At 40.3% G+C, this 25,721-nt stretch overlaps 2 protein-coding genes and 2 long non-coding RNA genes across 9 annotated transcripts in view; 3 read left to right on the top strand and 1 right to left on the bottom strand.

Moving 5' to 3' along the window:
• The window catches only part of LOC129741244 (pleckstrin homology domain-containing family G member 5), a 335,012-nt gene that overhangs the window by 170,410 nt on the left and 138,881 nt on the right, over positions 1 to 25,721 (bottom strand). The window lies entirely within an intron of this gene.
• Positions 15,886 to 17,295, top strand: LOC129741246 (uncharacterized). Of its 2 annotated transcripts, XR_008736437.1 has the most exons (5): positions 15,886 to 16,178; positions 16,246 to 16,411; positions 16,471 to 16,614; positions 16,674 to 16,736; positions 16,798 to 17,295. It is a non-coding gene; the product is annotated as an uncharacterized LOC129741246 (long non-coding RNA). The 2 variants fall into 2 exon arrangements; XR_008736436.1 differs by having other exon boundaries at positions 16,471 to 17,295.
• Positions 18,661 to 22,474, top strand: LOC129742650 (uncharacterized). Its single transcript, XM_055734578.1, has 2 exons — positions 18,661 to 22,407; positions 22,457 to 22,474. Exons 1-2 carry the CDS (start codon positions 18,661 to 18,663, stop codon positions 22,472 to 22,474), a joined length of 3,765 nt encoding a protein of 1,254 aa, XP_055590553.1.
• On the top strand, positions 22,504 to 23,961 carry LOC129741247 (uncharacterized). Of its 2 annotated transcripts, XR_008736439.1 has the most exons (5): positions 22,504 to 23,292; positions 23,360 to 23,525; positions 23,585 to 23,728; positions 23,788 to 23,850; positions 23,912 to 23,961. It is a non-coding gene; the product is annotated as an uncharacterized LOC129741247 (long non-coding RNA). The 2 variants fall into 2 exon arrangements; XR_008736438.1 differs by having other exon boundaries at positions 23,585 to 23,951.

The following is a 25,721-nucleotide window of genomic DNA, read 5'->3' on the forward strand; positions in this document are numbered from 1 at the left end:
TTATTAGTATTTTCGATTGGACAGATCCACCCACCCCGAGGACATCTCCTGGGAGTTGCTGACTGGTTTGATGGGTACACGAAAGTATGTTCCAGTGTGATACTGAAAGTAAGCAGAAAAAACTCTTTGACATGAGAACGTAATTTATGTTGTTTATTTATGCATCTTGCGACAACATCGGCATGGTGATGCTTGCTAGTTCGTGTTCTCGCTGTGAACTGGACAACGAAAAAATGGCGTCCCGTCCAGAGAAAGTGGTAAGAAGATGTCTCTATCAGCATTATGGTCGAGCATAAAAATTCTATGATGGTGTAGTCCAGAAGTCATAGCATTTCAACACTAAGCGATGGAGACATTACAGAGAGAAAAGAACAGCTTCAAATAGTATCCTTTAAATACATCCAAATAGACAAAGTTGAACAGAAATGGCACATGCTTATTTTCTACTCATTGAAAATACATGGTTGATGGTCACCTAAATATCATGCTACATTTTTTTTCATACAGGATTTCAGTGAAACTCAAGCCCAAAGGGATGGCGTCCCTATCCTTTGGCAATGTATTTGACAACCATCAAAATAAAGGGCCCACGGTTTTTTGGGCTCATAACAAACCTGACATTTTGCTAAGATTCTTGCCCCCTGCTTGTTGCCCAAATTCGTGTATGCGCGAACACTTTGAACAGTTCAACAACTACAAAAAATTATCCAGAAATATAATTAGTTCTCTCATTCACACATGATTTCATAGAATGGAATCAAACGAAAAGGAAATAGAAAAATCACATTACTTCAAATGTTTGTCAGTAATTACCACGAAAAAAGGGTGGCACAGAACACCTTCAACTTTGGCTTCAACCTATTTGTTGGCATTTCTGCCTTTCAGGAACCCTTTCAATGGGCGGACAGAAAGAACTCTTGGTCGGCAATCATTTACCATGACTTTCAATATTCAGTAAAGTGATTTCAAAAACCCACATAACGTTTCAGCTTGTTACAAGCGTCGCGTCGATCGTTGTTGAAAAAGTTTGCAGTGGGTTGGGAACGTCAATAAATTCCAAGGAAAACTAAGTACTGTGTGTTTTGTTTTCTAAACTGAAGAGCTTGTAGTTGATTTAATTTCCCAACCAATATCGAGCACAATGAATGGGGGGAAAATCATCCAGCTGCGCCACTGTTCAGCTAGTAACAAATTTTTAGCGTTGTTTTAGTTTCGGAGAGTTCATTAGGTCGTGTCCAATTATTGATTCAATTTAATTTTCTACGGGCAATGATAAAATGTTATGAAAATCGAATCTGCGAACCTTTTAAAAAATATAATTATTAAATTACAAATTTAAATTAAATTTACAAAAAAAACTAATCAATGGACACTTCAGAGGGATTTCCCAACTACCTCCGGGAAAAAAGAACCATTCACCATTGTAAGCTGTCTCCGGCAACCCAACTCGACTCAATAAAAATGCAAGAAATATGAATATAGCATTGCAACGAGCGCCGGAAAAGTGGTACCGAGAAAATTGTGAAGCTACGATTTCCGGCCCTCGAACATCCGCCAATGAACCCCATCGTCGTCGTCGATCGATCTGAGAACGCAAAGCCAGCGACAACAAAACCGGAGCTTTACCGAAGCAATAATCGTATTTTAAAGCACCTGCTTTGTGAATGGATTTGTTCTGGAGTTTTTTTTATTCTTTTCGCCACTCAACAACAACCTAAGGTCCTTTTTATTTGGGCTGGCTGTTTACGAGCAGGGGGAGAAAAATCTCTTGCTTTTATGCTTACACAGATGCTTCGAATTCTTTTTCCTTCCTGAAGCCAAAAAACCTTTGCGGCATGGCCGTGAGGTTGTCATTTCAAGTTGAGTGAATTTATTTGCCAGAAGATTGTAAAGGAGCTTGAGAAGGGGAAAAGAATATCGAACAGCCAAATGGAACGGTTTTTGATCGCAAAAATTTTAGCAGCTCATTTTGCTTCCTGTATAATAACCGTGACGGCTACGACGACGACGACGGGTGATCGAAAAAGTAAAAGAATGAAACGAAAAATCACTGAACCAAAGCCGTGAAAAATGAGTGTGGTTTACAATTTGTCAAGGGAAAATAAAGTGAAAAAAAGGAAAAACTTTCTAGCTAGGTACCTACTGAGAAAAGCAATCAGGAAAAGTGAAGAATTAAAAAAAAAGGAACGTTTCAAATCTTTAAGATTGAATTTGATAAAGCTTTTTATCTGAAATACATACAATAGAGTTTTTAAAAATTTCGCAATGTTTGAGATAGATAAAAGAGTAAGAGACAAACTTCTGTATGGCAGGAACCGCACAAATAAATCTGGGAAGTTAAGCAGGTTCGCTTTTTAAAAATAGTCAGATTTTTTTTTTACTTTCTCAAAATTCTTAAACAAATGTATGTTTCATACACGGGGGGTCTCAAGCCATTGTACGGTCTATAAAGCCTCCACCTGCCAAGTCTCATGCGAATCGGTTCAGTAGTTTCCTAATCTAATTGACGTGGAGTTCGGTATATACGATTTCCAATGGAATCAATTTAACAATCATATAAGAACTAAGAAAAAAATCTTATAAAATGGGAAATTTGAACTTTTTTTTTTAAATACGTTGCATGCTGTGATAAGTTACCAACATATTCTTTTAATCCTTAATTCAAATTCTAAATTTTGATTCGTTGCTTCCCTTGTTTGAACGCCATTTTGATAACAAAAGATCCAATGTCAAAATCCAAATTGAAGCAACATTCTACACACAATTTAAGTTGTACACTTTTTGATCAGAACACCCTTTAAAATCAGGTTGTGTGAAACAAACTGTAGAATGATATTTTAATAAACTCTTTGAATGAGTTCCAGAGTCTAGTAGATTAAGTTTATTTGATTTGAGCGTAAAATAAGTTCTTAAAAGTCTTCAATTTCTTAAAAATAATTTGTTCTACAAAACTCTTGCGCAAATTGAAATATTTCAAGCATCGATGAAAATAAATCAAAATTTCAAAAGTTAAAGGGAAAGATTAAAAATAAACGGTTCAAATCTGATTATTGCAAACTTGATCCAAACTTGAAATTTGAGTTTGGAAATTTGCTTTTGTAAAAACTGTAACATTAATAATCAAAAATAATAGATTATAGTGGGCTTGTGATATAGCTCAGTTGGCAAATCTGATGTCTCCCGAGCAGATGTTCGCTAGTTCGAGCCCAAGAGTAAACATCGAACACAGTTGTACCAACTGTAACTTTGATAAAGTTGCGAATGCCATAATGATGGTAAAACGACTATAATCGAAACAAAAAAAAATAGATTATAGAAAATATAGACTCCCTCGCGGCTTTTTTAAAGTGAAGTTTACATGTTTTTTATCATCAAGTAATTTTTAAAAAATCAATTCCATAGTAAAAATCTTTTGGATAAAGTTTAACCAGTAGTTATCTGATAAAAAGGACTAAAAATACTGTATTTATCTAGAAAATTGCGCCTTTAAGTATGCAATGAATCTAAGGTGTTAGACAAACTTTTAGAATTCTCTTTGTCTGATACTAACAAACTGTGAAATGAAAAAAAATATGGCTGAAAATAGTAAACGGACCTTTTATCTTCGGATATACTAATCACTAGGTTTTTGCCTACACACTATTAATTTTTTGGTGTAAATTTAGGTCAAATTGGATGCACAAAACTGAAGCATCACATTTGACATAAATTTACATCATGAAATAAGTGTCGTATAAACTCCGAAGACAGAAACGCTTGAAGACCTAAGTTTTGGATCGAATAGACATAAATTTAAACTAATGAAAACAAAAATTTATGTCAAATAAGATTTATTCTTGATGCGGCACACATAAAGTTATATTCTCTGTGATGTAATTTTCTGTCATTTTGTATGCACAAAAACGAAGCATCGTTTCTGATGTAAAATTAGGTCGCCTTAAATTTACTTCTTATCCCCTGGATCATTGAATCAAACCTGCGTTAAAAAAATAGAAATATGAGTAGTTGCACAAATTTTTATTGGTCATATACCTTCACAATTCTTAATCTATGATGCTGATACACAATTTTAATGTTTGAGTCTCTCTGTAAGCATTTTAAATATATCACAATGTTTACAATAACTCATACTTTAATACATGTTGTATTTATTTTTCATAATTTAATGAATTAAATCCTAGTTTTTTTCTAGTGAATGTATTACAATCGAGGCCTTCAGATACACATGGAGATAAGTGCCTAAATGTTAGTTTCCAGAAAACATGCTCCAAAGTTATCGAGGGGCTCTATTTTCCATATATGTACATATTGTTTTTAAATTCTAGCAGTTTTTATTCAATCGAAAGTGTTAAAATTAAAAAAAAATCAGAGTTTTGCACCAGGTGTAAAATCAATTGGCAAACTTAATTTTGACACTCATCTCCAAATTTTGGCGAGGGCTTTTTTTATTCTTGAACTCTCTAAGAGTTTATAATTATTATTTTTGCTGCCTGAAAGTCTTACTTTAGTGGCTTGTTCACGTCATGGTTGAAAATACTTGCTTAAAAATAAAATCGACAGAAATTACAAAAATATTAAAGTTTTTTAAGAATTTGCTAACCTATGTTTAAACATTTTTTCTTTGATATTCTATTCTTATTCTTAAATAAAATTAAAAAAATCGACTTAATATTCAATCGCTTGCCATCCAACCAATTCATCACACAAAAAAAGATAAACTATAGTACTATTTATAATATTGTTCAAAGACTTATCAATTCATCTGTGTTGTTGGAGATAATTTTCATCACGAACATGCAATTTAATAACGAATGTTTGAAATTTTTAATCATCGATGCAGCAAATTGCGGTTCCTGCTTTATGGGAAAAAGGAGAGCAGTGTGTAAACACTTACGAACACGACAGACGCACATCGGTGTCGTACACACTTGAGGACTCTCGGCCAACTTGAATCTGTTATAGTCGAATTGCTGACCATGTCTGTCTAGAAATTCGAAGTAAACAGCCGGTTCCTCGGCGGCAGTCCTTTTGCCGTATGACGTTTCCAGAACCATGGACATTGCAGGAGCCGCTTGAATATAAACTGCTGCCTGGAAGAGGTCGATTTCTGTTGCAGCTGCCGTGGTTTACTCCTGGCATCGTCATGCTCCTTGAAAGCATCATTAGTATTAAGCCGGCGCACCTGACAAAATAATGGATTTTAAATTATTTAAGTGCTTTAAAAGGGGAACTTCGGCTGAAATAAGCCGGGGGGGGGAGGCAACTTCGACTGAAATGCCAATTTGACTAAATCATCGACATCACAATACTTACCTATACCAGGAACGGGATCCAATGTCTAAAACCAGGTCAGCTGGTACATACTGCTTCGTACGTTCTGGGCGGCGACGGAAAACAGCAGGGGATGTTGCACGTTGTTCGTCTTGGTTTTCAGATCAAACTTAAGCGCTGTTTTGCCATGGTCTGTTTGTTTTTTTTTGTTTCCTTCCAAATCTGATTCGTGGTAGCAGAGATGCCTGTTAGGTTTTTTTTAGTTTTACCTAAGTTTCAAATAAAAATCTGTTTTATTGAAAAACGATTTTATAAAATATAATCACTACACAAAGGTAAAGAAACACGATTTTTGCTCTTCCCAATTCAAAATATATTTTCAATGACGATGAAAAATAAATAATTCCAAATTATTATTTGTTTTTTTTTATTGAATAATCTTGAACTTAATAAGATACAAAGTAAATGAGTTTTTTTTTGCTTTTTATCATAAATATAAAAGATATCATAAATTTGGAAACTTTAAAACTTGCATCCCTGAATTCAGCTATCTTTTTGTCATTTCAATTTTCTCCATGCACTCTCTTTTCGCAATAAATGGGATTAGAAGACTGTTCGAAAAAACGAAGCCTTTACTGTACAACAGACAGGTGACATTCAAATTGAACGTTGGAAACAAAAGCGGTATAGAAGTAAAAATCATCAAATAAGGCCGACGACCTAGTGAGAGGAGTGAGAGCGATGCGAGGCGAATTGGCGAACGCGGTCAATGAGGTCGAGCGGCGAAACAAATTGACATCTGCTTCACCGCGTTGAATATGTCAGGTTTAAGCGATTCACACATTTTCATCAAATGTGGTTCGCCGCATTGATTCGCATTTACCAGTATGCATCGCATCGCATTCACTATGTCATCGGCCTTAGAGCTAACTAAAATTGCTTAACGATTTGATACTTTTATCTTGATATGACGCATGTAATTAAAACAAAATCTCAGTACACACAAAATTTTCGAGGCCGAAAATTAGCAAAATTTTGCTCAAATTTGACCAGCTAGAAACTTAGCAATCAATTTAGCAAATTTTTTTTACTAAAATTTCAGCAAAATTCCAAAAAGTGCCCTGACTAAATGTTTACTAATTTTATAGTAAAAAGAAACATTGTTTGCTAAAAGGTTTAGCAAAAAAAATCTCTTAAAATTACTAAAGATTTAGTAAAATTCAAATTTCGAAGTATGCGTTGGTATTCTAAAGAAAGGAGAAAATATGGAAAAAGAGAAATTAGTTTATTTTCAAGTAATTTTCAACCACTTAGCATATTCTATACAATTTAGATTAACATTAAATAATTCACACTGGTACGAAATACTTTTAGGTCCTCAACACCGTTGGCTTTTTCTTCCACGATGTTTTTCCGTTTTCTCTTCATGACCGTCAAGTTCCTCGCCTGTTCATCTGTTCTTCAATCCATAAATCAAGGTACCTCCACGATCATCAACATGTGCGAACACGTTATTGCCTCGCCACCACCATACCCAAATGGAAACGTAACAGGAACATTGGGAGTCCCTGGAAATGTTGGAAATAATTATTAAGATTTTTTCAAATTAGTCTGGTTTAGCGTTTGTTAAGGAAAAAGCTTATCATTCAATTGTTTTATTTTTAATATGGGAATCAAGAGCATGATGGAATTATAATGAATCAGTTGATTTGTTTGATCTCCGCTGCTGAATAGATATGGAGTTCAAAAACATCAAACGATTGCTCTAAACAGTATAGTTTCCCCAAGTAACCATAAGCATTAAGCCAAAACCCTGAATCAGCATTAAATCAACATTTCTAATGCAAGTTAGCATGAAATCACCATTTCTAATGCAAGTTGGCATTAAATCAACATTCATAATGCTTTTTTGTTTTATATAAGCATTATTAATGCATAGAAGCAATAAAGAAAATTAGCACTAATGATAGCACTATATGCACATATAGAGTAGCTCTATAGCTAATAAGCATTAGGAGTGGTGTAACCCGAACAGTACTTGAAGTACGGATTTTTTCACCCACCTTATCAGCATCAAGAGTGGTCGAAATGGTAAAGGCGCAAGGAGAGATAAAGGCTGCTGCGGGATCCTCGGTTCAAGACTCAGAAGAATTCATTAAGCAGGCATAATCCTCCTTCATTCAGCAGGTTGATTGATGTTGCAGATAATAATTATTTATTTATTTTTTGTTCATTTTAATTATTCAAAAAATAATAATTAAATAAACAAATGGTGTTCTAAGTATGCATTGTTAATGCTTTTATACGGCTTGCGAAAAATGACGTTTTGATGGTGCTCTAATTAAGCATTTGTAATGCTTATTAAAGACTATGTTGTGATAGCATTTAATCAGCCCGCTATTTCGCCTTTTTAGCATTAAATCTGCATTATATACGCATATAGTGCAAAACAAGCATTGATACAGAGTTATATATGGGAATATAGTGTTGATTAAGGGCTATGTTTTAGTGCTTATGGTTACTTGGGTCATTTGAGCCAAAAATTCAAAACTTCTGAATCGAAAATGGAGGCAATTTGAATTAATAATTACTCGCCTTCATAAATTAGTTTCTATTAAGTTAATATGTTTACAAAAACCAAAAATATAATGATCCGGCTACCAGCTTTTTGGAACTTGTAGTCTTGTAGTGACAGTGAATTTTGTGTCTTGATCCTACCATTGCATCAAGAAGTTGCTCCTACAGGTGATAAAGTGTCCTGAAAACTTAATTTTATTTACAAATTATTATAATTTAGGCGAAATAGAATTATTTTCGTTTGATTTATTTTTTAACTGAATAAAATTTTGGTTAATAAGGTGCAGGTTGAATTTTCTCTAATATACCATCATTCCGAATAAACTAATTTAAAAATTTCCATACCGAACTAAAAAAAATTATATTGAATTCTGTTTTTGTTCGATATCATAAAAAGATAGTGAAACATGATTTCATTCTTCATAAATAGTTCAAAATCCAAGCTCCGGAATGTAGAAAAAGATTTTTTAATCAGATATTCTTGATTGCCTCAGTAAACAGATCCAAATACGAATTGCAATTACATCAAACTTAAATCATAATTTAAAAAAGTAGATGAATTAACTACAAAAAATACTATACTTTCAAAATTTTTACCAATGCTTACCATAACTTGATTTCCAGTTGTTCGACTGTTTCCTGAAATTTGTGTTTTCCCTCAGCCACTCAGATCAAAACAAGCTGACTTCTTGTAAATTATTGCGTCTTTTGCCTTCGTCCTTCACTTTGGGCATCATGAACGTTCTTCCGGAGCGTCGACTAAAAGAAACAAACTGATCATTCACAACGTCCACTGCAACAACTGTTCAAGTGAGAGTCTTCGTATTTTTTTCCAAAATGGTCTTTTTTTTTCAGGGATTTTCATCCTATTGGATGATTTATCCCGGCCTTTCCAAAATGGTCCAGCCGTGTGTTTACGAAAGGTTAGGGAATGTTAATAATGCAACGGTATGTACTTACATGCATACAATCTCCGGAGGATGAAAAATAGCAGCTTTCAGCGGTGTCAAAAAAACTCATCGCCTGACCGTGTCGGATCTTCGAACCAACACAAAAATCCTGCAAAATTTAAAATTATCTTTCAAATTCGATTTTAAATCAAAGTTAATTTCGTAAACGAAACGAAATAGAGGATTTTTCCGGTTCGAGTCCACCTAGTGGAGACACCGGCGGGTCGCAGTGGTGTTGTTTGCCAAAGAAACACTTACAATTTCTTCGGCTCCGGAGGATTTCAATCCCCAATTTTTCGACATGTCCGGGCAAGTGTGTCTTCCAGCGGCCTGTGATGAATCTTCCCAGGAACGGCAAACTAAACACATTAACGACACACTTGTTGTTCCGACAGAACTTTTTTCTACAAAACGGAATCGAATAACTACATTTTCGTTCCAAAATCGCGACCGACTAACGAAAACAAATCAAAATCAAAATGCCTGCCAAAACAAATCGTTGACCGCGGTTCGAGTCCAAAGTAAAAGTTCGAGTCCCAGCTACTGTAAATGCTAAAGTTAGTAGCAAATGGGTGTTTTTTACTCAAATTGAGCTAAAGTCATGACAATTTGGGAAAGTGCTAACTGAAGAGCAAAAAAAAATTTTTGCTAACTGAAAGTAAGGGAGTATTTTTGCTAAGTTGGGCCTCGAAAGTTTTGTGTGTACGTACAACTTTTACTTCAGAAAATAATATACCTAATTTAATTTGGTAGTGTGTTATTTGATTGTGTGAGATTTAAAAAAAGGATTCCTAAATGGTGTGTTAGAAGTATTAAGCAACAATAAGCCTTTAATATAAAATCATAAATAAGCAATAATGTGACGTGGTAATACGCGATGCTTCGAGTCTGATTTTGAAGAGCGTAGAAATTCGACCTTGAGGTAAATACCATTCATTGGGGTGCAGAGTGCAGGTGCAATTTTCACAATTTTCACTTTACTCTTTGCTTCCATGTACATAAATACTAGCTTCGTTCAATGGTTGGTAAAAATCGGTTTCAACTGGTAGATGTTCATCGAGCCAATGTTTTGGCCGAAACTAATCAGGTCGTTGTTCAATGGAGCAAGTAGAAACTAGTCGAAACCAATCCAGCTCGGCAGCGGGATTCGTTTCGACCTGGTAGAAATCGGTCGAAGTCAATTGGAAAGAGATAGGTGATAAACTGTCTATCCATTTCTACTTGTTTCGACCCTTTTCAACCAGACTTCATTGAACAGACATACTATTTTCCATGTACTATGAACTGTGCTTTGAAAAACTGGTGCAAGAACTGTTGAGCAAATTAGTTGTAAACATTTCGATTTTATTTTTTTTAATAAATTGTTTTGTGTATTGTTTTGTTATTTTATAACGAGAGCCCCGACACACTTCCGTTTCGTTAGCGGGTGGCTTAAGCGCCACTTCCTTACGGAAGACCACCCACCTAGTCTTGGTTTGCCCAGCTGAATGAGACTCGGACGTGAGTTCCTTTTTTGGTTCCCTATTTTGGGAAAGAAGCAGAAGGGTCTCTGAAAAGGGATCCGTACTTCGGCTTCGAATTCGAATCCGCCCCGAAAACGAGAACAGCCCGCAAAATCACGGAAAGGGGGATTATTCGTTGTTCGCTAAAAAGTTGAACTAGAGAAGTCTGAAAACTAACGGACGAATTCCCACCCTCTTAACTTGCCCAGGAATGAGAAAAGACCGTGATTGGATTCGCAGCCAATCACCGCTGTAAAGAAAGCAAACGCAACAACGAATAACCTGTGACCCCCTTCCCAATGCCCCAATTATGTCATCATCCCTCTAGTGTTTCCGGTCCGAAATACCTGAGACGGTTTAGTTAGGTACATTCATTGGATCCTTTTTATTTCGGACTCTACTGTCGTGTGTTCGTTTTACAAAGTTGTGTGTCTGTTTCGATTTTCTACTGCTAGTGCTGGTGGAAACGCTTGGTGTCTCATTCGATATACGGTGCGCTCGATCATAAGATTTTCCCCATACAAATGATTTGCATTTTCCTTGCGGGGGTGGAAATAGGCTACTTTTCCGGCTCGCCAATCCAAAACAATTCGATTGCACGTCCCAAAAATGTCATAGGACGAAATTTGTAAATTGCAACTCAAGCGGCTATAGTTGCATGCCGTTCAGAATAATGTCATGTACATAACAATTGCTAATCAACAAAGTTGGCCATGGGTGAGTACTCACATTTGCTGCTTATTCAGATGGGGGTTTTGGAGAAGTCTATCCCCTCATTTTTTGGCTCCTCGGCGGTTTGATGCTGTCGCAACCTCCTAGTAATGTGCTGGTGCTGGGCGAACGGCTGATGGAATGTCCATGCAGGTAACTATGGCTGAACGCGTGGTAGGATCTAATGTGATCCCACGCGTTCAGCAAAACTTTTTGCTAAGTTCTCCCGGCTTCCACTGCTGGTTGAAGAATTTCCAAATCCAAAATTGCTGTCGCGTGTTGAAGAGCTGATGACGAATTCAAATTAAGGTTTTTTCGCTTCGATTGATTGAACTTCGCTGACCAATTACCCTATGTGGCGTTGTCCGCACTCTGGATATGACGTATCGATCCCGGCGGGCTTCCTTGTCGTCTCGGCGGGGTTATCGGCTTGGCTCGGTGAGATGAACGTGTGCGACGGGCTCTTTGAGGAGGTTGTAGTGGGCGCCTCAAGTCTGTCGCGATGATAGTGGGTGGTTCTTATTGTGTGACAATGCACAAGCGTTTTCTCACCTTACCTATCAGAGTATAACCTTTTCTCGGCTTTAAAAAGCTTGTCAACACTACAATTCCTTGCACTTTTTAGCCTTAGTGTAAGCTAAGCGTGAAACAAAAAGAGGCTAATTAATAATTGGAACACTGGTCCACGGATCACAGATTGGACTAAGAAAATGTACCACGCGAATTAAACGGTCTTCACCCAACTGAACTACAAGATTAAGTGATTCAGGAAGTCGCATTGGCAATCAGCCTTCCTGAATCTAGTTCAACTTCGTACCGGAACTGCCCGATACGAAGACCTAATCGAGAAGTTAAACAAACAACTCTCTTTTCCGCGATTTTACAATGCAGCCTTGTCTTCCCCTTCCGAACCCGAGTCCAAAGACCAAACCTTTTCTCTTCCAAACCTAGGTGCACAAAGGCATCCCGAAAGAGGTCATTCACCTGGTGCACAACAAGCTTGCGGTCGGTGATCATCTGGAAGATGACTCTCTAAACCATACTTTCTACTTCGAAAATGTGTCGGGTGATCGAATACATCTACAGGCGCGCTTCTGATATTAATGATGATCGAGTTAATGATTATTTCAGGGTGGTACCTTGCAGGATGATTTAGTCTCTCGTTCAGTTGAATTGAATCTTCTAATTTTCGTTTTAATTAAATGTTTTGATTTGTGTTGATTTATTATTAATTAATTTTATTATTAACGTTTCATTTTATTCAATTCCGCCCATTACTCTAACTTGATTTCAATGTTTTTATTTTGTTGGTATCCTAGTCAATAATGGTCCGTTACAATTTTAACAACAATTTAAAAGGATTACTGAAATTTAAAAGAAAATAATAATCTGCAGTCGGAACGAGACAGAATTAAAACTTCATGTAGGTACAAAAAAAAATCAAAATCAATATGTATTCTATGCTTTCAGGTTTGCAGGTGAAAATATTGTCGATGCAGCTGAAATCCGAAGTTTTCGCGCTGGTGACTGCCAACCAGCGACGATGAAAAATTTTGCAAACACCTCGACAATCGACAACTCTTTCTTTTGTTTGGTTCCGACCGTTCCGACACTTGAAAGATGTTTGAGCGAAAATATAATATAGAGCAGGTATACGACATCCAATCAATTTAATTTTTCAACATTGGGATAAACCAAGTATAACTGAAATTTCAAAGACCAATGTATGGTTAAAAATTGAATGTTCTGCTAAATTCAATGGACTTTCATGTTCGAAGTGTTTTATAACCTGATATCAGGCTTAGATTTTTTGAAGACTTAATCTTATGAATAATTTGCACACTTACCTTAATGGACAATACAGCAATCGTCGAGTAATATTGCTTTATCTTGTTTTAATCATTGAATGAGCTGCACTACGTCACCATGTCCGTAGAAATTGAACATTTGTTCCAAAGTTGATATGACTGTAAATTTGTGAAAGAAGCTTTACTTTTTATTCGAAATGTTTACCTTATAAAACTTACCTTGCTTCAGGATCACTCAGATTATTTTTCATAAATTTTTATACACAAGGTAACATTCACAAATCCTTATAAACTCGTGCATTGGAAAGTTTGGCCATACTTTAATGATAAATTTCTTTTCGTTGTTAGTTGAATAATTCCACATCCACATTTACCGGGTGTTTAAAACTCCGCTTTTTGCAATGCATTTGTATCAGAAGTCACTGCACAAACTGCATACGATTATGAACAACAAATCAATCTACTACTAGCGCCATAATGGAAAACGCTTCGACTGAACTCATTAAAACTGATAGACATAATTTTATGTTTTCCGTCACACAGCTTTAAATTCAAGATTTTAACTTTAGATGCACAATGATGTAAAATTCGATTCGTATTGCTTCAAGTTTCAGTTTATATCCTGAGATTTGAAATCATCCATGTATGTGTGTATTTTATGTTCGAAAAGATGTAAAATTAGATTTTTTCTTGAATAGATCAAAAGAAATATAGGTGCTTAAGCGTTTCTGTCCAGTCTAATTTTCATAATTTTTTGGTGTGTAGGGTCAGGTTACCCTGAATTAAGGGTCAAGTCTCCTTTAGTAAAGAATAAAGTCTCTTGTAACTTGAAAAATAACACAATTTTTTAAGTCTCACGAAAATGCTTCTAGTTCATCTTTGAGTTCATGCATCGCTCGTACTTTTGGATCATATAAACTTGAAATTACACGCTATCAGAAAATGCAAAAGACGACGAGTTTTTAAATTCCCCCAAAAAGATATGATGAAAATAAGAATCGGGGATCAAGTATCCCCATTCTCCCCTACATATTCTTTACTTGATTCTAATTCTGAGTCCTTAGTCTTTATTCCTGTCAAAATCGAAAATCGAAGCAATCGTTTCAAATTTAAAATCTGTCTAAGCAGTCATTGACTAAAAACCACATGTAAGTATTCGCATTCCATTAGTTACTGTTCTAGAATAAAGTGGTAATTAATAGTAGGTACATCCAAAGTTTGTTTGTTTCTGGAAGCATCTGGAAGACATATCAATTGGCGACGAGGACACTTCTGGAATTCAAGTACTCATCCAGAATTGAACCCGAGGAAGAATGGCAGCAAAACAGGAACTCCAAGCAGCGATTTTGCAGATGACAAAACTTCTCCAGCGGTTGGCCGTTCCACAAGCAGCAAACCCAGAGCAAGCGTTGGAATCGCTGTCCACCAACATCGACGAGTTCAGGTTCGATCCGGAGAACGGCACCACATTCGAAAAATGGTTCGCCCGTTACTCGGATTTGTTCGAAAGCGACGCACGCAGTCTCGATGATGCAGCAAAGGTTAGGCCCCTGCTCCGAAAACTGGACACGTGTTCCCACGGTCGCTATGTGAACTACATACATCCTTCCTCAATTGCCAAAGGCCATCCCTTTTACTGACACCATCAAGACACTGGAAAAGATCTTCGGTAGGCAAAAATCCGTTTAAGCAAGCGCTACCAGAGGGCCGTTTAAATGTTACGTAACGCAATTTTTGGGAATTTTCAACCCCCCCTCCCTCCTACGTAACACATTCGTCTCAAAACTTCTAAGCAAAATCCGCAAATCGTAACAAACAGCAATACCCCCTCCCCCCTCCCCTAAAATCGTTAAGTAATATTTGAAGGGTCCCCTACAGCTGGTAAAATCGGAAGCTGACGACATCATTTCCGACGGCGGCCAAGTCAACAGAGCATGCGAAGAGTTTGAGATTCAAAACTTGAGCATCGACCAATTCAAATGCTTGATTTTGGTCTGCGGTCTCAAAGCACCCCGTTACGCAGACATTCGAGCAACACTGCTTTCCCGCATCGAAGGAGGAACGAACGAAACTCCGGTGACAATTCAGACTCTTATCGACGAGTTGTAGCGAATTGTCCATCTCAAGTCGGACACCACGATGATAGAACATCCATCAAGTTCGAACAAATCGGTCCACAGCATTTCGGAGAGGAAATCCGGCATCCAACAACGTCCATCAAAAACGGAAAGTATGTCCACACCTTGCACTCCATGCATTTTGTCCGCGACTGTCTTTTTTCCGAACATCTCTGCAAGGCATGCAACCGCATCGGTCACAAAGAAGGCTACTGTGGCTGCATGAGGAAGTCAGTAGAGTGTCCATTTCCCGGCCATTTAAGCGTTCCCGGGAATCAGAAAATCTGACGATCCTTTTCCCGGGAATTCCCGGGATCGCGGGAAAAATTTAAAATGAAGCTTGCAGCATTAAGATTTTTACCATCTACTGCGTACGAATCCTTAACGTGGTGTTATAGAGTTTCATTCTCTGGCCAAAAAAACTAAAACGAAGAAGAAGAAGAAGAAGAGAATCCTTAACGATATGGTATTTTTGAATTTTAGGTAGTGAAATTGCAAAACTTTTCAAACTTTTTTAATGCCTTCAAAATTCAATAAGCAAACCCAAGACCCAAAAACTAAGTAAGGCTATGATCATTTAGTATCCGGGCACTTTATTTTGGTGATAGCTGCGCTAATAGAGCTCGGATATGCAAAAGTAGCGTTGTGTTGGTTATGAAAAGGACTATCTTGCCTATTTTTGATAGATTTTTAAGTTAACGTGTGTATGAGATATTTACTATGCAAAAAGACATGATAAAAATAATTTTGCACAAATTTGCTCCTTTTGCGCATTTTGTGCCTCGAAAATTCTTCATTGTTGACTCGAAAGCTCATGAAATGTTGATTTTTTCTGATTTTTTTTCGTACCACATGGTTATTAAGTATAAGGAGCCACTCTAGGATCCACGCGAAGCTCAAATCAACCATCGGAGTGCAACTCTTGATCTTAAATATTGTTGGCAACTGGGAGCACTGCCAACTTTGAAGCGGCGCGACATTTTCGACGCCAAATACTAAACTGCAGTTCAGCGGCCAGCCGCGACGCTTTCCCGTTTGACAGCTACGAGTTCCGGGAAAAAACTTACACCACCCATTCAAGAAGAGTCAAACAGATAGCTTTATTTCTATTCTTCGTGATTAAAACTATATCTACCTATTTAAACTACAATTGAAAAAAACTACCTAACCTAAGCTAAAACTATTGCCGAACCAAGTGCAGTGAAACAAACGAACGATAACCAGACAGTGGCACGTAAACAGGTTTGTGAATCCTGCCCTACACGAAATGTTGTGTTGTGCTAACCTCAATTTGTCTACGCATCACTAGCTAGTTTTCAGTGAGACCTTTTCGGATTCATCCGGCCCAGTGTAGAGCATAGTACTGTGCTAAACAACAACGTGTTCCATCCAGCGCTTTCTAGCTCGACTATTGTTCCGGCTCTTCCAGCCTAGTTCATAGAACTTAGCCTTCTCAAGCCGCATCCGAGTAACAGGTTAAATAGAATGTCGCTACATGCTAAACGATCATGCTAACCTTTATCCTTCTCAGCAGCTCGTGAATCGTTTCGGCTCATCCAGCCAAGTTTATCGAACTTAGCCTTCTCAAGCCGCGTCCGAGTAACAGCTCGTGAATAGTTCCGGCTCCTCCAGCCAAGTTCCGAGAACTTTGCTCTATCAAGCCGTGTAACACTATCAGGTTAGCAATTCCCGCTGCATGCAAAAACGGTTCATGCTAACGCTTTCTTTCATTAGCAGCCTTGGTCAGCTTTGCCTAGAATCGTTCCGGTTGTAGGGAAATCGACTCGAAACACTGATTTTGTAAGTCAAATTACTATAAAACTAAAATTATGTCATCTAACCAAAACTCAATAAATTACAGCTTGAAGCTGCTTTGCTATCAAGACCGGTGTCCTTTTCCCCTCCTCCCCTACATACAACTCGGAACATTCTTCAAGAAAATCATCATCCATCGCGGGAGATGGCAACTGCGAACGACGATGCACCATCTCCAGCGACACCCAATGATGGAGTTTCCAACTGCGTGGCGTGTAATCTCCCTGATTCGGCAGGGAACATGGTGCAGTGCGACGTATGCGATGATTGGTACCATCTAACCTGTGCAGGAGTTACACCATCCATTGAGTTCCGCCCTTGGTCCTGTCCAAAATGCCAGCCAGCGCTCAGCATTCACAGCAGTGCGACCGCTTCCAGTAAACGTTCCCGAAAGGTTCAGCTACAGCTGGAGCAATTGGAGGAAAACCGTAACTTAGAGCTTAAGGCTCTACAGATCCGCTTGGAAGCAATCGAAGCCCAGAAACGACTGGTCGATGCGAAGTACAAACTTTTGCAATCCACCGTCAACGATGTGGATGAAACGAACAACACTCAGAGCCGGGTGAACAGGAGGATTAGTCGTCAGCTAACGACTGATTGGTTGGAAAGCATATCTGATGTCGTTGTAACTCCCGAACGTGCTCCAACCAATGATGCAACTTTTCCGACGGTCCCTACAGGCCAGCTGAACGGTCCAACTTCTAACACACCTCCGACTAGTTCAAACCAACCTATCGCTGGTTCAACTTTCCCCACAACCAGTGGTCGGAGCATCAGTGATACTCATCTACCGACCTGGTTGGTCGTTCCGGATTCAGCATCTACCCAAATTTTTCCCGCTGTTTCGGAAGCCAACTTGGGTCAACGGATGCAGCAGTTGTCAACCGACAACCATGGTGGAAAGAGAAGGTCAGCAGTCCAATTTGCCGATAAGATAGCCACGGTAGGAGCTCCCGAACAACAATATCATCGAAATCCAGCCGGTTTCTTTCCCCATGGCGAGCAGGTTACACCAATTCCACGTGCGCCATCCCAGGACCGTGCGCCTGTGCCTCACCCCCCTCAAGACAAGTATAAAAGAAACCAACGTCAAGGTAAGACCGTTCCTAATTCTCTTCGCCTAAATTCCGATCAATGTAATGAGCCCCATGAGTCCCTGATATCACAGTTGGGACATTGCCCCCCAAGCGAGTACGCAAATATCACCCAACATATGAATAGTTTTTCGCCTACCCCATCTCAACTAGCAGCACGTCAGGTTATCGCCCGGGATCTCCCTATCTTTTCAGGGGACCCGGAAGATTGGCCAGTATTTATTAGCCATTATACTACCTCCACTTTAGCCTGTGGCTACAACCCGGTTGAAAATTTGACTCGTCTTCAACGTTGCCTCAAAGGAGTAGCACTTGAATCGGTGCGAAGCAGCTTACTTCTGCCCGATTTAGTGCCTGAGATAATTGACACGCTACGCTTTCGTTTTGGCCGACCTGACCTGATAATTAATGGCCTTTTACAAAAACTTTGGAATATTCCTGCCCCCAAAGCTGAAAAATTAGAATCCCTGATAGAATACGGCACAGCCGTTCAAAATTACTGCGCTCATCTGGAAGCATCTGATCAAAACGCCCATCTGTCAAATCCATCATTGCTCGCCGCGTTAGTGAACCGTTTGCCGGTCGATTACCAAATGCAGTGGTCAGCATATACAGACGACAACAGTGAAGTGAGCTTAAAAGAATTTGGTGAATTTATGAAAATGTTAATGAAACGAGCAAGCAAAGTTACTTCTTCGAAAATATGTGTTGTACCCAGTCGGCTTGAGGAACGGACTCGGCCAAAGCGAGGAGCTTTACACGCGCATACCGAGAGCAGTCACCCAGCCAGTAACCACAGAGAGAGGAGATGTAGCATGTGCAGCCGGAACCACCAACTGAAGGAATGCGACGAATTCAAAGCGCTCACCCTTGAAGGACGCAGGCGAGTCGTGGAGCAAGAAAGACTATGCCGCAATTGCCTGAATTTCCACGGCCACCGACCTTGTCGTTTGAGTGGATATTGCAATGTTAATGGTTGTACAGTCCGCCACCACCCTCTTCTCCATTCCATCGGGGGTCAGCAGATGCAGAATAATGCAGGCGAATCTTCAGTACGTTCAAACGATCATCAGTCCAACTCCAATGGTCGTGGACCATCCGCTTTCGAACCCAGTCCGCCCGCCGACATCCACGTGCATCGAAGTTTTCCTCAAGTTTGCCTGCTTCGCTTTGTGCCGGTCACATTACACGGTAAGGGAAATCTGAAAATTGACACTTTCGCTTTCCTGGATGATGGTTCATCACTCACGCTTATCGAAGAAAAACTGGTTGATGAACTCGGTTTGCAAGGACAACCACGAACACTCTGTTTGAAATGGACGGGCAATAAGACGAGAACGGAACATGGCTCCAAGGTGATTGAGCTTCAGATATCCGGAACCGATCAACGGCATCATAAACTACAAGATACTCGCACAGTCAAAGAATTAGCTCTTACCCCACAAACACTAGACTTTGGTACATTGTCGGCTTCATTTCGGCATCTACGAGGACTTCCGATAGCGAGCTACAGGAATGCAATTCCTCGTGTTTTGATAGGGGTTAACAACCTTCATTTGACCGTTCCGCTTCGTACAAAAGAAGGTCAGCCGCAAGACCCAATAGCTACTAAAACAAGGTTGGGATGGTGTGTCTACGGAGGAACAGGATATCAAGATACATCTTTGTACGTGCACCGTTGTAGTTGCTCTGGTGATGATGCATTGCACACTGCTGTTCGGAACTATTTTGCTTTAGAAGACGTGGGGATAACCGGGACAGCCATTCTAGAATCTGAGAACGATAAACGGGCCAAGAGAATCCTTGAAGAGCACACAAGTCGCCAAGGTGATAGATTCCAAACTGCCTTACTTTGGAAGTCCGATTATTATGAGTTTCCTGACAGCCGTTTTATGGCTGAAAAACGTTTCGAGTGTTTAGAACGTAAGCTTAAACGAAACCCAAAGATGATGGAAAACGTTACTAAGCAAATAGAAGAATACCAGATGAAAGGATATGCCCGTCTCGCCACCGAAGGTGAAATCAGAAACTCAGATCCTCGGAAAACCTGGTACCTACCACTCGGCGTTGTAGTAAACCCCAAAAAGCCGGAGAAGATTCGCATGGTGTGGGACGCAGCTGCTACGGTTAAAGGTGTCTCGTTGAACAGCATGCTTTTGAAAGGGCCAGATCAACTAACAACACTACCCTGGGTCCTCTTCCGTTTCCGACAATATGCTGTGGCAGTCTCTGGTGATATATCCGAGATGTTCCACCAAATCCGTATTCGTCCCGAAGATCAGCAAGCTCAGCGTTTTCTCTGGCGGACCAATCCAAATAAAGTTTTCGACGTTTTTGTTATGCAGGTGGCCACTTTCGGTTCAACTTGCTCCCCAGCATCTGCTCAATTCATAAAGAATAAGAACGCACGAGAGTTTGCGGATGTCTATCCTCGAGCTGTTGAAGGAATCATCGACTGCCATTACGTGGACGACTACGTCGATAGCTTTGGGACAGAGGAAGAAGCTCAACGAGTTGCTCGAGAAGTCAAGGCCATTCACGCGCGAGGAGGCTTCAACATTCGTGGTTGGAGATCCAATAGCGTGAAAATACTCCAAGGACTTGGAGAGGCAACAGATCCTAATCCCAAAGAACTAAACACACAGCACGGCATCATCGAGAGGGTTCTTGGAATGCACTGGCTTCCCAATGAAGATACTCTGGCATATTCCACCAACTTTCAGCCACAAATAAACGACATTATTTCAAACAGAATGCGGCCAACGAAACGACAAGTACTGAAGTGCTTAATGAGTGTATTCGACCCTCTCGGTCTTCTAGCGGCCTTTGTCGTTCAAGGCAAAATACTTCTCCAAGATATTTGGAGAGCCGGTACTCAATGGGATGAAGAAATCAACGACCAAGTATTCGAAAAATGGACAAGATGGATAGATCAGTTCCCACTTATAGCAGACCTCCAGGTTCCAAGATGCTACTATCTAGATGCTACTGAAACACTCTACAATAATCTTGAACTGCATATATTTGCCGATGCAAGCGAAGATGCTTACGCAGCCGTAGCGTATTTTCGTATTTCCATCAATAGCAAGGAATATAAGTGCACTTTAGTTGCGTCAAAGACGAAGGTAGCTCCTCTACGACATTGGTCGATTCCCCGGCTTGAACTCCAAGCTGCTGTATTAGCTGCGCGACTAGAAACGTTTATTAAAGAAGGCCATACATTGCAAATACATCGTACGGTATTTTGGTCGGATTCGAGTACAGTACTAGCCTGGATACGCTCGGACCATCGAAGATATTCGTCGTTTGTGGCATGTCGAGTATCTGAAATATTATCTACCACTTCTATCGCTGATTGGCGATGGATCTCAACGAAGATGAACGTTGCTGACCTGGCCACAAAATGGGGACAAGGTGGCCAACTGGATGTGGATGGTCCATGGTTCAACGGACCGGAATTCTTGAAAGAGGAAGAGGCAGAGTGGCCGCGTCCCAAGTCAATACAACCAACTGTAGAAGAACAAAAAATGTGTGGGGTCCATCAAAGCCTAGAAATTCCAGATCCGCTGGTTGATGTATCCAGATTTTCTAAGTGGGAGAGACTGACCAGAGCAATGGCCTACGTATTCCGATATTTCAACAACTGCAAGAAAACACGTTGCAAGATCAGTAGTTTGTATCCCACGCAATCCGAGTTGAGGCTTGCCGAAGATTACCTTTTCCGAATGGTTCAACGAGAAGCTTTTCCAGACGAAGTTCACCAACTACTGGCACAAATCAGCGAGCCGAATAAGAAACAGGTCACCGTAGGAAAAGGCAGCAAACTGTATAAGTTGTCACCTTACCTGGACGAGCACCAAGTTCTGCGAGTCGACGGGCGGATTGGAGCGGCGGTTAATGTGGACAACTGCATCAAGTATCCAGTGATTCTCGCGAAACAACACCGTGTCAGCGATTTGATCATCGATTTTTATCACCGTAAGTTCCATCACGCTAATTTCGAGACCGTGGTGAACGAATTACGTCAGGTTTACCATATCCCACAAATACGATCCCGTGTGAAGCAGATCGTGAAGCGTTGTCAGTACTGTAAAATCAACAACGCTCGACCTCAAATTCCAAGGATGGCTCCTTTACCAGCGGCGAGGTTAGCAACGTGCACACGACCATTCACTTTCGTTGGGTTGGATTTGTTTGGTCCACTCCAGGTTAAAGTGGGTAGGAGCTCGGTTAAACGCTGGATCGCGCTCTTCACCTGTTTAACAGTGCGCGCTGTCCACGTCGAAGTAGTATTCAACCTAAGTACGGAGTCGTGTATTATGGCGGTTCGGAGGTTTGTTGGTAGGCGAGGATCACCACTAGAATTCTATTCAGACAACGGCACCAACTTCCGGGGAGCCGATAACGTGCTGCAGCAACAAGTGTCCAACATCGAAGAAGGGCTGGCATCTACGTTCACCAATACTGCAACGAAATGGGTGTTTATACCACCCGGCACACCACACATGGGCGGCGCTTGGGAGCGCATGGTTCGTTCGGTGAAGAAGGCGATGGAGACGAGCGTGAGCGCGTGTCGAAAACTGAGCGATGAGGGTCTGTGGACTCTAGCAGTCGAGGCTGAAGGAATAGTGAACTCCAGACCGCTTACGTACCTCCCGATTGAGGCAGCGGAACAAGAAGCTCTTACTCCTAACCATCTGTTAATCGGAAGCTCCAACGGTATCAAGCAGCCGACTGTGGAGCAGGTAGACGAAAAATTGGCGCTGAAAAATACTTGGCACCAAATACAAACTCAAGCGGACACTTTCTGGCGTCGATGGATTCGTGAATACTTGCCGGATTTGACTCGGCGTACAAAATGGCAGAGTGAAACTCGACCGATTTGCGTAGGAGACTTGGTGATCATTGTGGATGAGGCTAGAAGAAATGGTTGGGTCCGCGGACGTGTTAATGAGGTAATTCCAGGGCAAGATGGGCGTGTAAGAAAGGCGATTGTTCAAACTCATAGGGGGCTCACTAGGCAATCGGTCTCCAAGCTAGCTGTACTTGACGTTGGGGGTGAGGTCTCAAAGTTAGCTGTATTTGAAGTTGCGACTAAGGGTAACCCGGGATCATCCTGACCAGTGTTACGGGGGGGAGGCTGTTGGCAACTGGGAGCACTGCCAACTTTGAAGCGGCGCGACATTTTCGACGCCAAATACTAAACTGCAGTTCAGCGGCCAGCCGCGACGCTTTCCCGTTTGACAGCTACGAGTTCCGGGAAAAAACTTACACCACCCATTCAAGAAGAGTCAAACAGATAGCTTTATTTCTATTCTTCGTGATTAAAACTATATCTACCTATTTAAACTACAATTGAAAAAAACTACCTAACCTAAGCTAAAACTATTGCCGAACCAAGTGCAGTGAAACAAACGAACGATAACCAGACAGTGGCACGTAAACAGGTTTGTGAATCCTGCCCTACACGAAATGTTGTGTTGTGCTAACCTCAATTTGTCTACGCATCACTAGCTAGTTTTCAGTGAGACCTTTTCGGATTCATCCGGCCCAGTGTAGAGCATAGTACTGTGCTAAACAACAACGTGTTCCATCCAGCGCTTTCTAGCTCGACTATTGTTCCGGCTCTTCCAGCCTAGTTCATAGAACTTAGCCTTCTCAAGCCGCATCCGAGTAACAGGTTAAATAGAATGTCGCTACATGCTAAACGATCATGCTAACCTTTATCCTTCTCAGCAGCTCGTGAATCGTTTCGGCTCATCCAGCCAAGTTTATCGAACTTAGCCTTCTCAAGCCGCGTCCGAGTAACAGCTCGTGAATAGTTCCGGCTCCTCCAGCCAAGTTCCGAGAACTTTGCTCTATCAAGCCGTGTAACACTATCAGGTTAGCAATTCCCGCTGCATGCAAAAACGGTTCATGCTAACGCTTTCTTTCATTAGCAGCCTTGGTCAGCTTTGCCTAGAATCGTTCCGGTTGTAGGGAAATCGACTCGAAACACTGATTTTGTAAGTCAAATTACTATAAAACTAAAATTATGTCATCTAACCAAAACTCAATAAATTACAGCTTGAAGCTGCTTTGCTATCAAGACCGGTGTCCTTTTCCCCTCCTCCCCTACATACAACTCGGAACAAATATGGTAAAAAGTTTATGGTTATTTGGGATAACTGAATAAAGACTCCCTAAATAATGCAAAAAATCCATTTCTGGCAGAGGCACAAAGTGTTGCCTGACTAGTAGACACCAAGTAAATAACTAGTAATGATCAGATCCAAAGATCGCAATCTGTGCATCCGGTTTTTACGCAATATGACAGATGTGTTCTGATGGACAAAAAAATTTATGTTAAAACCGGATTTAAGATATCAATTTCTTCGAGATACCAACTCATGAAAAGGTTCCAACTAGATTCCAATTGCTTTTTCCAGGTGAGTTTGTGTAAAATATCATGATTTTGCAAGGGTTTTGGTTCTGTGGTAAAAAAAATAAATCAAAACATGACTGAAAAAAGTGCGCAAAGATAAAAAAGAGATTTTATGAAAAAGTGAGAGTATTTCTTGAAATCATTGATCAATTTTTTTTTTATATTTTTAGTTTAAATTTCATATTAACACCTTAATTTCCTCCATAGAAAGTTTTTCGATCAAATGAATAGTTTTTAAAATACACACGTTTGCAACTGCCCGGATACTAAATGATCATAGCCTTACTTTAACCGACAAACTGGTCATTCCTCGACGATATCCTCATATTCGAACCAACCTGGGAAGCACACAAAGCGTCATTGGATCAACTACTTCAGCGATTGGAAGAATATGGGTTCCACGTAAAGATGGAAAAATGCCACTTTTTCCAAACTGCAATCAAATACTTGGGGCACATCATCGACAACAAGGGCATCCGTCCTGATCCAGAAAAGCTCCAAGCCATCGCCTCCATTCCAGCACCAACCAACGTTTCCGAACTGCGCTCATTCCTGGGAGCCATAAATTTTTATGGCAGATTTGTCCGCAACATCCATGAACTTCGATATCCACTCGACCAGCTACTCAAGAAAGATGCGAAGTGGCAGTGGAACAACGATTGTCAACGGTCATTCCGGCGATTTAAGGAAATCCTGCAGTCCGAAATGTTTCTAACTTATTACGATCCGAAGCTACCAATCATGGCTGCGGACGTTTCAAGTAAGGGCATCGGTGCAGTAATTTTCCACGAATTTCCAAATAGGCAGCTGAAGGCAATTCAACACGCATCACGACCCTTAACTGCAGCAGCAGAGCAAGGCTACGGGCAGCCGGAAAAGGAAGCTCTTGCGCTTACGTACGGTGTGACGAAATTCCACAAGTACCTACACCCAAAATTCAGCCTCATGCCAATGGCGTGTAATCAATTTCATAGCATCATTGGTACAATAAGATAACGCGACCGGTGCTGATTCGATTTGCGTCCACCGGCATTAGCCTCCCAGCGCAACCTAATTGCATATGTCTGAAAGAAACAGAATAAAAACGTTTTCACGTCCCTCCCTATCGCATAACAAGACGAAGAAGGAGGGAAATAAATACCGGCCAACACCAGGCAGCCAGCAAACCGAGCACTGTGCGTGTGTAGCAAAAGCAACAAAAATAAATTCCTTCAATTCAATCCACCGGCAAACAAACACCGGCTAAGTTGCCCGGCTTTAGAAGCTGTGTATATGTAGCGTGTGTATGTAATAGCAGGCAGTAAGCAAAGCACAGTCTCATTCAATGGGTTTCCCGTTCCTTCACTCCCGTTCTCTTTCCTTTGCCTTGAAAGGAGGCCAAACGCCGGGAAGCCAAAGTTGTGCGTTTTTCTTGTGATTGATCGGTGGCAGAAAGCCTATGACAAATATCCC

The sequence above is a fragment of the Uranotaenia lowii genome, chromosome 2, assembly GCF_029784155.1.
Source record: "Uranotaenia lowii strain MFRU-FL chromosome 2, ASM2978415v1, whole genome shotgun sequence".
Lineage (NCBI taxonomy): Eukaryota > Metazoa > Arthropoda > Insecta > Diptera > Culicidae > Uranotaenia > Uranotaenia lowii.

Coding starts and splice junctions, on each gene's coding strand:
- LOC129742650 (XM_055734578.1), top strand. CDS start 18,661: ATGTGCAGCCGGAACCACCAACTGAAGGAATGCGACGAATTCAAAGCG.